The sequence below is a fragment of the Hippocampus guttulatus genome, chromosome 6 (assembly GCF_054856545.1).
Source record: "Hippocampus guttulatus isolate MCC_2025c chromosome 6, RoL_Hgut_1.0, whole genome shotgun sequence".
Lineage (NCBI taxonomy): Eukaryota > Metazoa > Chordata > Actinopteri > Syngnathiformes > Syngnathidae > Hippocampus > Hippocampus guttulatus.
This window is the reverse complement of record NC_141266.1, coordinates 8,341,644-8,355,000: the sequence shown is the minus strand read 5'-3', so window position 1 is coordinate 8,355,000 and position 13,357 is coordinate 8,341,644. Positions and strand designations below refer to the sequence as shown.

General features: G+C 41.2%; 2 protein-coding genes across 5 annotated transcripts in view; both read left to right on the top strand.

The window, feature by feature from the left end:
* Nucleotides 1-1,773, top strand: part of spire1b (spire-type actin nucleation factor 1b) — a 25,881-nt gene extending 24,108 nt beyond the window's left edge. For all 3 annotated transcript variants that reach the window (XM_086113925.1, XM_086113923.1, XM_086113924.1), the window contains one exon: nucleotides 1-1,773. This exon is cut by the window's left edge and continues 398 nt beyond it. The gene's annotated coding sequence lies outside the window, so the exon portion shown is untranslated.
* Nucleotides 1,774-4,619: 2,846 nt separating this feature from the next.
* Nucleotides 4,620-11,474, top strand: LOC147203427 (dynein regulatory complex protein 9-like). Of its 2 annotated transcripts, XM_086113918.1 has the most exons (10): nucleotides 4,620-4,666; nucleotides 5,225-5,353; nucleotides 5,459-5,487; nucleotides 5,585-5,707; nucleotides 7,683-7,767; nucleotides 7,850-8,011; nucleotides 9,281-9,355; nucleotides 10,405-10,536; nucleotides 10,619-10,708; nucleotides 11,177-11,474. In XM_086113918.1, exons 1-10 carry the CDS (start codon nucleotides 4,661-4,663, stop codon nucleotides 11,288-11,290), a joined length of 945 nt encoding a protein of 314 aa, XP_085970044.1. In that variant the 5' UTR covers nucleotides 4,620-4,660; the 3' UTR covers nucleotides 11,291-11,474. The 2 variants fall into 2 exon arrangements, with proteins under 2 accessions (XP_085970044.1, XP_085970043.1); XM_086113917.1 differs by lacking the exon at nucleotides 11,177-11,474 and having other exon boundaries at nucleotides 10,619-10,907.
* The last annotated feature ends 1,883 nt before the right edge of the window (nucleotides 11,475-13,357 follow it).

The following is a 13,357-nucleotide window of genomic DNA, read 5'->3' as shown; positions in this document are numbered from 1 at the left end:
ATCATATTATGGACGACCCTATAAAAAAAGACAACAATCGTGCTGACATTTGTCAAAGTGGAAAACTCTCCTCGTCTTGGATGGCACGGCAGGGTGGTCTACCGCAGCTCACACTTGAGTAAGCACAAGAAGAGAGTTGTGGCCTTCACAGCAGTCATTGGGTCCAGTGTGAGTGCTTCTACCACTTTGAAATATTACTTTTTTAAAAAATGAGTTTCAATTTACTTTTGTATGAATTTGCCGATACCAGACATCACCAACTGTGGTCCCGGAGGGCCTCTGATCCTGCGTGTTTTAGATGTTTCCCTCCTCCAACACACCTGATTCAAATGATCAGCTTATCAACAAGGTCTACGGAAAGCCTCTTAATGATGCTGATCGTTTGAATCAGATGTGTTGGAGGAGGCAGACATCTACGGTGAAACTGGCATGACGTGCCCTCGAGGACCTGAGTTGGTGACCCCCCCCTGGTTTGCACAGTCAGATGAACTCTGTTGGATGATGACTTCTCTGCCATGTATCGCTAGAATATTAACTCAATTCAGTATTCCAAGTTGCTTGTTAATTTCAATCATTTATTATCGAAAATGTACAAACCTCATTCTAATGAAATTAGGATCTTGTATTAAACAAATAAAAACAATACAATGATTTACAATTCATATTCAATCTATATTTCACTGAATACCCTCCAAAGAGGAGATCATTAATGTTCAAACTGATATATTTTATTGTTTTTCGTAGGGTATTAAATTAAATTGTAGGTTGAACATGTTTTGCAAATCATTGTATTTTTATTTATGTTTATGTCCCAACCTCATTGGAATTGGGGTTGTATTTTTGTGCAGTTGTTGTGCCATAAGATCACATACCCTGTATGTTGTTCTTCATTTGAATCTCATCACTTTTTTTCTTGCTCCAGCATGATAGGATCAAACTCTTCAAATCCATATTTATTACTGTATATCGCTTCATCGTTATGTGTATCCCTGAGTTTAAAAAAAACAACTAATCATAAGAACTGTGTTGTCTGATAAAATAACATTCATCAGTTTCTTTATTTGAACTTAATTGTGCAATTTAACATTCAAAAACTCGTCTGTTTTTTTAAATAAGCTCGTGTGAAAAGCACAACTAAAATAATAGCAAGCAGGTTGTGCAATTATGTTTTACAAGTTTTAAAATGTGCATTCTTGTGCACGAACAGACACACTATTACCATCATGATGATTTTTCATACTTGCCTGTCAAGCCTTTATTTCATATAGCTGCTTTCTCTCCATTTTTATATTTGACATGTGTAAACTTGCTGCTCTTACTGGGCACTAGCAATACAGAATCTACATTTCGTTCACTTTTTTTTTACGTGTTTTTGTACAGTTAAACAGTGGAGACAATAAGCTACTGTATATAACTGTAATTTAACAGGTTCAATAGGTCTTGATGTTATGCCTTCAATAATGTTCCTTTGCCATCCTGAAATTGACTTGCTGAAAATAAATACGGCATGGTTCTATTTTTGGATTTTCTGCCTTAAAAAATGTCTTACAGTATATTATCGTGCTAATATACTGGCAGTCATCTACAGGTACGGTATACGTTTTTTTTGTCAGATGATATGCTGGCTCACTTCGGGACAAGAGAAGCATCACAGTGTGACAGCGTCATGCATGAATCGTGTCGCTTGTACATTCAGTATATTACCATCAAGCTTGAGCTCCCTGACCAGAGTGCTTTACAAGTGATCGACAATAAACAAATGCAATACCTACACTCTGTTTTCTCTTTCATAAAATTTCTAAATACCTCTGTGTGCCACCACACTTTGGCAATAATCACGACATGTACAGTATCTGGATATAATTTGGGTTGAAACCTTGCGGCCAGTTTACAAGGGACAATCATTTCCCAGTGCCTGAAGTGTTGAACAAAATACATGATAAATGAGGTTTAATTTCCCATTGAGAGGATGTTCCTCTACATCTTTAGCAGTGTCCTCGGGGGTACATGGGAGCTCGACCAACCAGTCTACATGTTCCTCATGGAATTGAAGAAGGTGTTCGACCGTGTCCCTTGGGGAGTTCTGTGAAGGGTGTTTCGGGAGTATGGGGCACCGAACTCCCTGATACGGGCTGTTCGGTGCCCATATCACCAGTGGCGGTTCTGGGGGGGGGGGGGGGGGGGCAACGGGGGCCAGTGCCCCTGTAGCACCGATTCTGGTGCTACAGGGGCACTGGCCGAGTCGCCGACGCGAAAGGTGGAACCAAAGTGCGTGATTTAACATTCTAGTCGGACCCTTTAGTGCGCTGCGCCATTTAAAAATGAGCGGGAAAATGAGAAGCAGTCCGCAGGGAAGGAAATTACCACGACACGAGTGCTATTTGCGCGTGTGTGCGTGTGTGCGCGTGTGTGTGTGTGAGTGCGCGCGCGTGTGTGTGTGTGTGTAACTTTTTTAGTCTCCCTTTTTATTTTAATTTTTATTTAACAGGATCAATATATAAGACATTGCCTTTTAAAATTTGGATAATGATATGCATGTAAAACATCTAGCTTCAGTGTATTTGCAATTTTTGTCCCCGGCAGGCTGGTACCATATCATCCCCTGGCTTGAATATTCTCAACAGACGTATTGTTACGCTTGCAGACATTTTAGCCCTCCTAATAATAATAATAATAATAATACATTTTATTTATAAGCGCCTTTCAAGACACCCAAGTCTGAAGAAATAAAAAGTCAAATAAGATTTCGAATCTGTCTTTTTAGCCCTGGGTTGAATGTGCCCCCCCATCAAAACCCCTGGCCCCAGCCCGGCCCCCTCAGTGAAATTGATCCAGAACCGCCCCTGCATATCACCGATGTCAGAGTTTGGTTTGCATTGCCGGCAGTAAGTTGGATTCGTTTCCAGTGAGGGTTGGACTCTACCAAGGCTGCCCTTTGTCACCGATTCTGTTCATAACCTTTATGGATAGAATTTCTTGCCGCAGCCGAGATGTTGAGGAGGTCCGGTTTGGTGGCCTCAGTATTGCCTCTCTGCTTTTTGCAGATGATGTGGTGCTGTTGGCTTCTTTAAGCCGGGATCTCCAACTGTTATTGGAGCAGTTTGCACCCGGCTGTGATAGTAATCCGTACCTCCAAATCTGAAACAATGCTCCTCAGTCGGAAAAGTGTGGAGCACCCTCTTCCTGGTCGGAAATGAGATATTGCACCAACTGGAGGCATTTAAGTCTCTTGGGGTCTTTTTCACAAGTGAGTTGCAGGAGGGAGCGGGAGATCGACAGGCAGATCAGTGCAGCGTCTGCCATGATGCGGACTTGTGGGTCTGTCGTGGTGAAGAAGGAGCTGAGCCCAAAGGCGAAGCTCTCAATTTACCGGTCGATCTACGTTCCAACCCTCAACTATGGTCACGAGCTTTTGGGTCGTGACAGAAAGAACAAGATCCCGGATACATGCGGCCAAAATGAGTTTTCTCCTCAGCGTGTCCAGGCTCTCCCTTAGAGATAAGGTGAGAAGCTCGGTCATCTGTGAGGGGGTTCAGAGTCGAACTCAGATGAGGTGGCTTGGGCATCTGATTTGGATACCTTGTGGTGAGGTGTTCCGAGGACGACCCAGGACACGCTGGAGAGACTATGTCTCCCAGCTGGCCTGGGGATGCCTCGGGATCCCCCAGGAAGAGCTGGAACAAGTGGCTGGGGAGAGGGAAGTCTGAGCTTCCCTGCTAAAGCTGTTGGCCTTCGCGACCCGATCATCGGTTGAAAATGGTTGGATTGATGGACATTAATTTGCATTTTCAATTTTACCAAGTTTTTTGGAGAGTGTCACTGATGGTATACTGTTACATTCACCTGACTTGTGTGTGGGCAGCGTTGTTTCGGTTCCCACTCGGTGACGGTGTGGATGTGAGTGTGAATGGTTGTTTGTCTCTATATTTGCCCTGTGACTGACTGGCGACCAGTTCAGCGTGTAGTCCGCCTTTGACCTGAAGTCAGCTGGGATAGATAGATGATGACAGAATGTGACACAATTGCTAGCCAGGAAAATGATTTGTGGAAAAAAACAGTCCCTGTCCATAAATAATGAGAGTCAATAAAATGTGCTGAGTGTGATGATTAAAAAACGCATTAACTACTGCGGTTTTCTGGAGGAATTTTACTACTGACATACAGTACTTTTTTGCACAACCTTAGTAAGTCAGTGCCAATGTTCAGCCCATTCAACGGTCACTTAAAATTTTTAGAAATGCAAAAAAGTAAATAATTTAATACATACATCTCACCGCTGACAAATAATACCACAGAACACCTAGTCTCGCTGACTGACTTGTAATTGAGTTGTACTCGGTGTTGTTAATGTAGTTGTGTGCGTGCCAATAAAGTTTTTGTTCAGTCTCAATTTTACTGCTTGTTTATGCGCTTTTTGATTAGACAGTGCAAACAAACGTGGGTCTTACTGTCATACTTCGACTACACACAATAAATATCACTGTCTGGCCTTCCTCTGGTGTGTGCATGATATATGTCATAATTTTAATGTACAGTATTTGAATTTCAGTTTGAGTGGGCAGTTCCGTCACGTGACAGGTACGTTTCCTTAGCAACTAAAAAACTCACCCAATGTGTGACTGTTGACGGTGTGTTTGTGACACCTCACACGGATTATGTTATGGAGGTAAGTGTCTGTTTTTCAATATTATACTATGATTGAGAAATACAAGTATGTTGAATTGACGATGTCTCTCGCACCCTACACGACCGGTGACGACGAAAACACTTAACAGTCTTTCATGTGTTGACATTTTTGTTTGTTTCGTATTTACTTGCGTGTTGACAAATGGGGATACTATTTTATTAGTTTTTTTTCAATCATTCAATTACAGTGATAGCCAAATATCCTTTTGGTTTTTTTTTCTTGCTATACTTTGTCTTCGCTGATGGGCTGAGCGGAATCACGTGTTTCACTGCCTCACTGTACGGTGCGTTTGTTCTATTTTGACGATTCCTGGTTAAAATAAATAAATTAATAATCATAATAATATCCTTGATGCTAGCAAAGATTTTAAAAGAAAACTTATGGATGCCCAGGTTTGTTTCCTTGACTGCACTACTATATTTATTAGCCCAGTTCCTCTCATTAGCTGCCCTCCAGTGTCTCGAGTTGGGAATGCATCAGATTTAACTCGATCTGTCGGTGGTCATTCTCACTACAGAATGGATATATGTTCTGCAGATGTATGTATCCCATATCCAGAGTCTCAGGCTTGCGGCTGTACTGGAGGAATGTTCAGATCAGCTGGACATTCTAGAACACGCTCTGACCATCCAGATTCACAAGGAGTGCAGCACGGAAAAGTCACAGGTGACTCTACTGAACGCAGTAGTCCGCTGTACAAGTTGAGAACGCACCCTGAATGATGTGAAATTTGATATTGATTCCGTATTTTCTTGGGGCGTTTGCCTGTAGGCGAGAGTAAAAAAGGTGAAACGAGATTGGTAAGTACCAGCAAAGTCGATGGCCATTCAGTCGATCAGGATTTGACCTGCAGTCAGCTTGTGAACCCTGCTGTGGGTTTTTTTTCTGTCTGTCCAGTCACTATATCTCACAGCAGGTGTCCAAGTTACAGGCAGAGCTAGAAGACAAACACAGCTTCACCTGTCTGCTTCAGGTAGTGGATGGACAGGACCAGGAGAAGAATGCTGAGAGCAACAAAAGGTTAATCAACACGCCATGAAGTGAAAATGATACATTCTAAATAACCATTTGAAAAAAATATAATATACTGTAATCCAATCAGGACGCAGAACACAATGCGCGCTTAACAATAAAAAAAAAGCACAAAAAAAATCTCTGAAACAGCAAAACCGTGAAAGATGAACCATGTTATTGCAAGGGATTACTGTACATGTTATTTATGTTGCACCAAATCACAATAGAGTTTGTCTCAGGACACTCTACACATGGAACAGGTCTAGATCCGCACTCCTCACTGACTAAGACCAACTGAACCCTCTAAGTTGTCGAGAACAATGATTCCCAACCTTCATTGAACAAAGGCACATATTTTAAGGTTAAAAAAAAATCGCACACCAAACAGAATTGTTTCAAAAAAATGATACATACTGTACGTCAATGTCATACTTGTCATACTTTTTGCCATCTATTAGAAAATATTTTTTTTGTTCTTTCTGTCACTCTAAGTTGCTGGCATAGACAGAGTGACAAAGATGTATTATTTGTTATTAATAAATAATTGTCACACCAATTAGGTGAAATTTGATAAGTTCCGGTGGCATGCCGTTACAGCTCTCACGGCACACCAATGCACCTGGGGCACACTGGTTGGGAATCATTGGTCTAGAGGATGAGTGGGTGGGTTGGTGGATTCCAAAAGACAATTGTGATATGAGAATCACAGCAGAAATGTACTTATGGCCCTCTGGATAAATGTTGTATGTTTCTGACAATGTTGGCAACATGCGATGAGGAGCTCAACTCGCTTACTTAAATTGGGTTCCTGGCTGTGCAGTACATTGTTAGAACCAAGAGAGCATTGTGGAAAATCAGTCGTGAAATCAAACAATGTTAAAAAGCTCACAGTAAAACTCAAAAGGGTATAATGATGAAAGAGAGAACATTTCCATACCAGCAACCGTGAGAAAACACAGTGTATTATTAACACTCTAGAGCAGGGGTGTCAAATTCATTTTTGTCATGGGTCATATTTTAGTTCCCATTTCCCTTGGAGGGCCATTATGACTGAAACCATATAAAGAAGTCAAGAGTAACGGCTTACTCCACTTTTGTTTAAGGTACTGTCATGACGGGTGTAGTTCCAAGAAAATGCTTATGCTGCTTATTTATTACAGATGATAATTTTAGCGAGCGAGCATCATGGAAGTTGAGATGCTTGATTTGGTTTTGCGGGCCACATAAAATGAGGTGTCGAGCTGGATCTGGCCCCCAGGCCTTGAGTTTGACACCTATGCTCTAGAGCAGTGGTTCTTAACCTTGTTCGAGGTAGCGAACCCAACCAGTTCATATGCACGGGTGTGTCTTAACCTCGATGGCAGAGGCTCTATCAAACCCCTGAGATTGATTCACCGAATCCCTAGGGTTCGATCGAACCCAGGTTAAGAACCACTGCTCTAGAGTGATTTCAGCATCAAGCTAAGAAGAGAGATGAATGAAGTAGTAGTCCAGGGCTGTAGGCAATAAATGATTCATTATGTTTGTTTCGCAGGTATAATACGAGATGTAAATTTCCCCAGTGTGGGACAAATAAAGGATATCTTAATCTTAACACATCTGATCGGCTGGATCGGATCATCAGATATTTAGCATTTTATGCAAATCGGTTCTCTTGTCATAATTTGTTGATTGATCAAAGCTGTCTTTGTTTGGATTTGGAAAATAAGACATTACAGCAAACACAATTGCTTTCACCCCAGGGTCGTTCTGTGCTGCCGTCATTAATAATTCAAGGTTTCTCAGCATATACAGTCAGATTAAAAATAAATAAATAATTAACAGATTTTGTGGCCGGACTTGTGAACGTTGCTGAAATGATGTCATGGGAAATACAGGTGCCCACTTTTTTTGTTGTTGTTTTTTTTTTGTCTGGGTAGCATGTTCCTGAATGTGTTTCATCAGTTAAGATAAAGTGTGTTATTTGTCTTGTTGCTCCCAGAGAGGCAAAGAGGGAGATGGAAAGGAGAAGACGTACACTTCCAAAGCAACAGGGGACGCTCCAACAGAAAGCCGATCAACTGAAGGTGACCCGTCAAATCTCAAGAATCATTGGTTCACTCTTTTTGAGCATTTGGTTGATATTGTGAATAAATGCATTTCCATCAGGAACTGCAAACATTGCATGACGATCTCAATGATCGGCTGCACAAACTGATTGAATCGAACGCCGCAAGAAAGGATCTTGAGGATCGAAGCACTGAGCAGATGCTTCAGAAAACCCAAAATGAGATGAGTGAGGCAGAAAAGCGACTTGAATACAAAGTTGAGGTAAGTGTAGCAGATCATTCCGATCCCCAAAAGTGCCAGAGTGCTGCCCGAGTTCCTCAGCCTACTTTCCATCCATCCACCTATCCATCCGTTTTCTGTATGCTGCTCATCGTCACGATGGTCCCGACTGACCCCTGAGCCTATGCCGGGCCATTTTGGGCCAGCCAATCGCAGGGCACGTACAGACAAACAACCATTCATACTCACGTTCACACCAAAGGACACTCAAGTCTTCAATTAACCTAAAAAAAGTTCTGGAATGCCGGAGGATCCCGGGGTTACCTGCAGAAAAACCCACACAAGCACGACATTAACCAAAATAAATGCAGTGCCAAATTGATCCAATAACATTATTATATGAACTAATTGACATTATTCTCCACCAAAAATGCTTTTATTCCAAAGTTTACCAAGCACTTCTCAACAAATACTAACTTGAAGAACAAAACAAGAGAATATAAGTGTTCTTTCAAAGACCAAAATAAGCTTGACAGTCAAAAAACCCCATTTACATAAGACAGGAACTGAAAAGACATTCTTCACAGTCCACTGGATTGAAATAAGACCAAACATCAACGGTTGTAGGTACTAACATTCCAGTGAGAACGTTTCAGTACATCTATTTAATTCATCAAAAAGTCATGACATATTCAGTGTAATTACATTTGCTTGGTCATTGAGATGGCAACTGATAGAAATGTATATGTATATTATTTATGACTGCCCTATGTGGAACACCTTGAATCTTGACTACTTTTATTCTGGCTCTGATTGAAGTATTCTTTTTCTTGGGACCCCTCAAATGCTACTTGTATATTTCTCGGGGGGGGGGGGGGGGGGTTCTATGATGGTGCTCCCATTTATTTATATTTTTATTGGGATAATTGTGAACATTGCTGCAGTGACAGTCTAATTTCCCTCCTTGGATGAATAAAGTATCTATCTATCAAGTCATCACAAAAATTGTTGACCTTGTTGTAAATAATAATCCTAAGGGTAATAATGATGATGACAATAATAATAATAATAATCATCATCATCATCTAGCCAGAGCGCTAGCCAACACATCCACTTCAGAGTTCAGAGGCTCTGCCCTCCTGCATGGAATGCCTGCATGTTGTGATTCACTGACCAGCTTTATTGTCCTGCATTCTTTATTTTGTATTTCACTTCAAAAATGCACTCACAAATCTGAATAAATTGCAATTTGTACATTAATGTAATGTACAACATTGGGTCTCTTTCTCTCTCTCTCTCTCTCTCTCTCAGTTGCTGAAGGACCATTTGTTACTGCAAGAAAGAGTTCATGAGGAATCAAAGATTTTTCTGAAAAAACAAAATGCGGTTGGTATTACAAAAAGTATTGAACAATTGTTACAATACAATACATCTTTATACATATAGCACTCTCACAGCAGCTGTAACAAAGTGCTTTATAGAACACATAACATAAAACATGGGCAGTCATACAATTGTAACTACTCCTGCAAACGCCTTGTTGTTTGAAGCAGTTTTAGAAGAAAGAGGAGAGAATCATAAGTCTCCTTTCCCCAGTGGATCAGGGATGTCATGCTCAAAACGTGCATGACTTCCGACACGTCTGCTACAAGCTAAGTTTGAAAGTAAACAAGAAGCTGTAGCGTCCATTTACGAAAAGAGATTGGTTCACTTCTCCTGCCCTATTTAGATCCGCTTCAATTCCAAGCGGCGACTCTCAGTTCTAACCATGTATCGCCCTCCGCATCGACGCTCCTCTCTCGTCATCCTCAGCTACACCAGCCATCCACTATGCTGAACAAAACGGGGCTGTGAAAAATGCTGCCCATTACTGGCGCAAAAAATACAGTCGCCCCAGAACGGTCTAGCGGCGACAGTCAAATCGCGCCGACATTACCCTCATCACAATTAGTGCTGGTACACACGTCCGCCCAGAAGGCGCAACCATCAAGCACAGATTCTTCTCCTTCGACGAATGTCGTGGCCAAAACGCTGAAAACAGTCCACAATGGGTCCGCACAAAGGACAACAAACACCATCTGACAAAACAACAACAAACCAAAGCAGCTCTTGAAGAGCTCTTGCAGACGGGCGCCAACTGTTGCCCCATCTTGGATTATGTCACGAGTACGTAGAGTCATAGTCCTTGCCATGAAATATTTGCTTTAAAAAACACTCCATCGTTGATGATCGAGCAAAGAAAACAAAAGAGCTTATTTCAGTTTGTGCAATTGTTTGTTTCTCAGGAAATGGCAAATAACAATCACATGAAACCATTTATATGAATAATGATCTGAGAAACATCTCACTGTTTGCTAAACATTCAGTGTCACTTCAATATCAAATCAAATCCTCCAACAGTCCTCATCCAACGCACAAGATATATGTTCTTGCAGGAGTTACAAGAGCAGCTGCTACAGTGGCAACAGTGCACTGAGCAGAACATGCAAGAGAAGGAGCAGCATCTCACCCGCACTCGCTACAGGAGAACAACAAATTTGGAAAAGTTGACGGCAATGCAGAAGAAGGTAAACAGCTGCCAGAGTCTCCAATGCAAAGTGAGAATGGACATGAGTATGTGTGGGTGGGCTTTTTGTTTGTTTGTTTTAGTACAGCGAAATGGAGGAGGTGGTGAAGGAGGAAAGGGAGGAGGAGGAGAGACTGCGCCAGCTGGAGGTTAGGAATAAAGCTGCTCTCAAGGTAACAACATTTCATTCCTTTGCTTGCGCGAGTTTCCAACCACATTTCAAATGGTTGGCGCGGGTTGGGGCGTTGTGGTGTTGCTGCCTGTATGCAGCCATGTCAATTTTGGAGAGAGAAATTTCTTGGGGCCAACATAGAGATGCTTGTTTGTACTCCAGGTGGAGCAATAGCACCCTCTAGCGCCACCTCATCACTTGCGTGCATAAATAATATAAAGAACACAAGCTAGCCGTTCAAAATACGATCCGATGGTTTGGTACTCCACCTGTAAGGTGTTGTCTTCCTCTTTTTTTGAATTGGCTCTGGGGTAGAGGGGTGGGGGGAGGGGGAAACATTCAAAGTTCCTCGCTTGCCAATCCCAGTGTGGAAACAAACTATATCTGTTTACTGTTTCAAACTGTACTGTGGAAGACGTTTGTGGAAATATAACATGGTGTGTTGACCCGCGACGTTTGACCCTCCTAGATGCAGTCTTGGTGGAGGGGCTGCATGGTCCGCAAAGGCTTCGGCATTTATCGGAAAGCAGAAGAAAAGAAAAGCAAGAAGAAAAAGGAAGGAAAGAAGAAGAAGAAGAAATGAGTTGTATTCATATGTATTCCCTCTTATGTCCTTCACATGAAGACAACAAACAGTCCATTCTCATTTGCGGTTGTTGAACTTTGAACAAAAGTGGGGAAACAAGTGCTGTATTTGAATTTGCGTGTTCCATCATGAATTGCAGTGTACATTTTAAATAAACGGCCTTTTGGCATTTTTATCCAGATTTGCAGTGTACATTTTAAATAAATGACTTTTTGGCATTTTTATCCAGATTTGCTTCAAATTTCAATGGGTTTTTCAAAGGTTGATGACAAAGAAATCAGTGATGTGATCTCAACCCAATAGACAATGCTCTTTCTCTTAAAGGAGCCTATTTTGTCTCTTTCCCACTATTTAAAAGTATTTGCAGCTGCCTCGACACCTTGTCTGTATCCCCCTTTTACTATTCTGCTTGCGGTGTATACAGCGGACACATCGCAAAACACATTTACTCCAGTGATGATGTAGCTGAGATGAGATCTGCCACTCTTTACATGCAGAGACTGTTTTGCTGGAGGAAGCAGGTTAGACATTCATGTTTTTGCTGCTGTAAATAGGGATTTCCTCCATTGTGAGACAAATAAAGGGTTTCTTATCTTATGTTCCCCTCGCTGTCGAGCTGCATAGTCTGCGGAACATTACCTCTTGTTTACTGTTCTTTTACTTTTAAACAGACACACCTAAAAAGTATTACAGATGAGAAAATGGAGTCAAACCAAAATTGCTACTTTCAAATCACGAACTCATCCATGATGTGCTTTTAAACTCAAGCATCATATAGACATTCAAATATTGTGGCTGCTCCCCAAAAAGAGAAAATAATACACAAAATGTGTAACTACAAAAAGATTACGCACACCAAACTTACAGACGCTTTGAGGACATTTTAAGGCAACTTACATGAACAATGTAAGTTGTTCATGCACCAACATACGGTTGGTGCAGTATTCATCCTCAATGTTTAAATGTGACAAATAATTTTTAACCCTGGAGAACCCAAAACCCCTTTTCTTCTTTGGAAAAATTATGAGTTATACATTGAATGACTGCTATATGTTCACTGAACACCAAAATACATGTTTTTTCAAATATTTAATGCTTTAATCCTAATTTACGATTAGGGCAAAATTTGACCCTTTGGGATTTAAGGGTAGCATTTGAGTAGCAGAATTTATAGGGGCCAAATTTGACCCCGTGGGTTCTCCAGGTAAAAATGTTTTTCTTTTGATATTTATATAGTTTTCATTTTATATCTGAGAATTTTCAAAAGGTAGAAATAGACTCACTACGGTGCATGCATGACATTGGCGTGCGTAAAGTACGTTTCCCGCAAGATCCTCCCTTGCGGAAGATGGAGTTGACAGCACATGACGTGGGCAATTGGAGACCACCTTGCACCCACGACTATGCATTCACGAACCCCCAATTGCTTTTGTCAGAATAACTTTGCAGGTTGGATTCTTGTCATGGATTTTCAATTGGACTGAGATTTAGACTATTTGCAGTCCCTGACAGTGACTTTATGTGTCTTCTTTCAAGGAATGTTTTCACACTTTTTGCTCCATTACTCAATGCATAATCATCTTGAAAATTGATTTCATCATCCCCAAATGTCCTTTTAATTGATGAGAGAGGAAAAGTGTCCAAAATGTCAATGTAAACTTGAAATTGTAATGACAACCATCTCCCAGTCCCTTTCCTGACATGCAGCCACATATCATCAATGATTACTGTGGAAATGTGAATGTTTTCTTCATGCATTTGTCTTCATGAATCTCATTGGAACGGCACCAAACAAAAGTTCCAAAGCAGATTCACGATTCATCACTGAATAAGACTTTCATTCAGTCATCCGCAGTGCACACAATTGGTTTCCCTTAGCCCGTTGTCACCTTGCTTTAATTTTTCTGTCTTGATGCTTTGATATCTTCCTTGAACTATGTCAGGGAATTCACTCGATCATCTTGAACTTTGAATGAAAAGACTCGACTCAACTCAGGAACAGATTTGTCATTTGCAGATCAGCAAAGGGGGCCAAGTTCCTCGAAGGCAGCACAAGTCGTGTTG

Excerpts from the sequence above, each read along its gene's own strand:
- LOC147203427 (XM_086113917.1), top strand. Across the intron at positions 5,708-7,682 it reads AATGCTGAGAGCAACAAAAG|AGAGGCAAAGAGGGAGATGG; the intron begins GTTAATCAACAC and ends TGTTGCTCCCAG. Across the intron at positions 9,356-10,404 it reads TTCTGAAAAAACAAAATGCG|GAGTTACAAGAGCAGCTGCT; the intron begins GTTGGTATTACA and ends ATGTTCTTGCAG.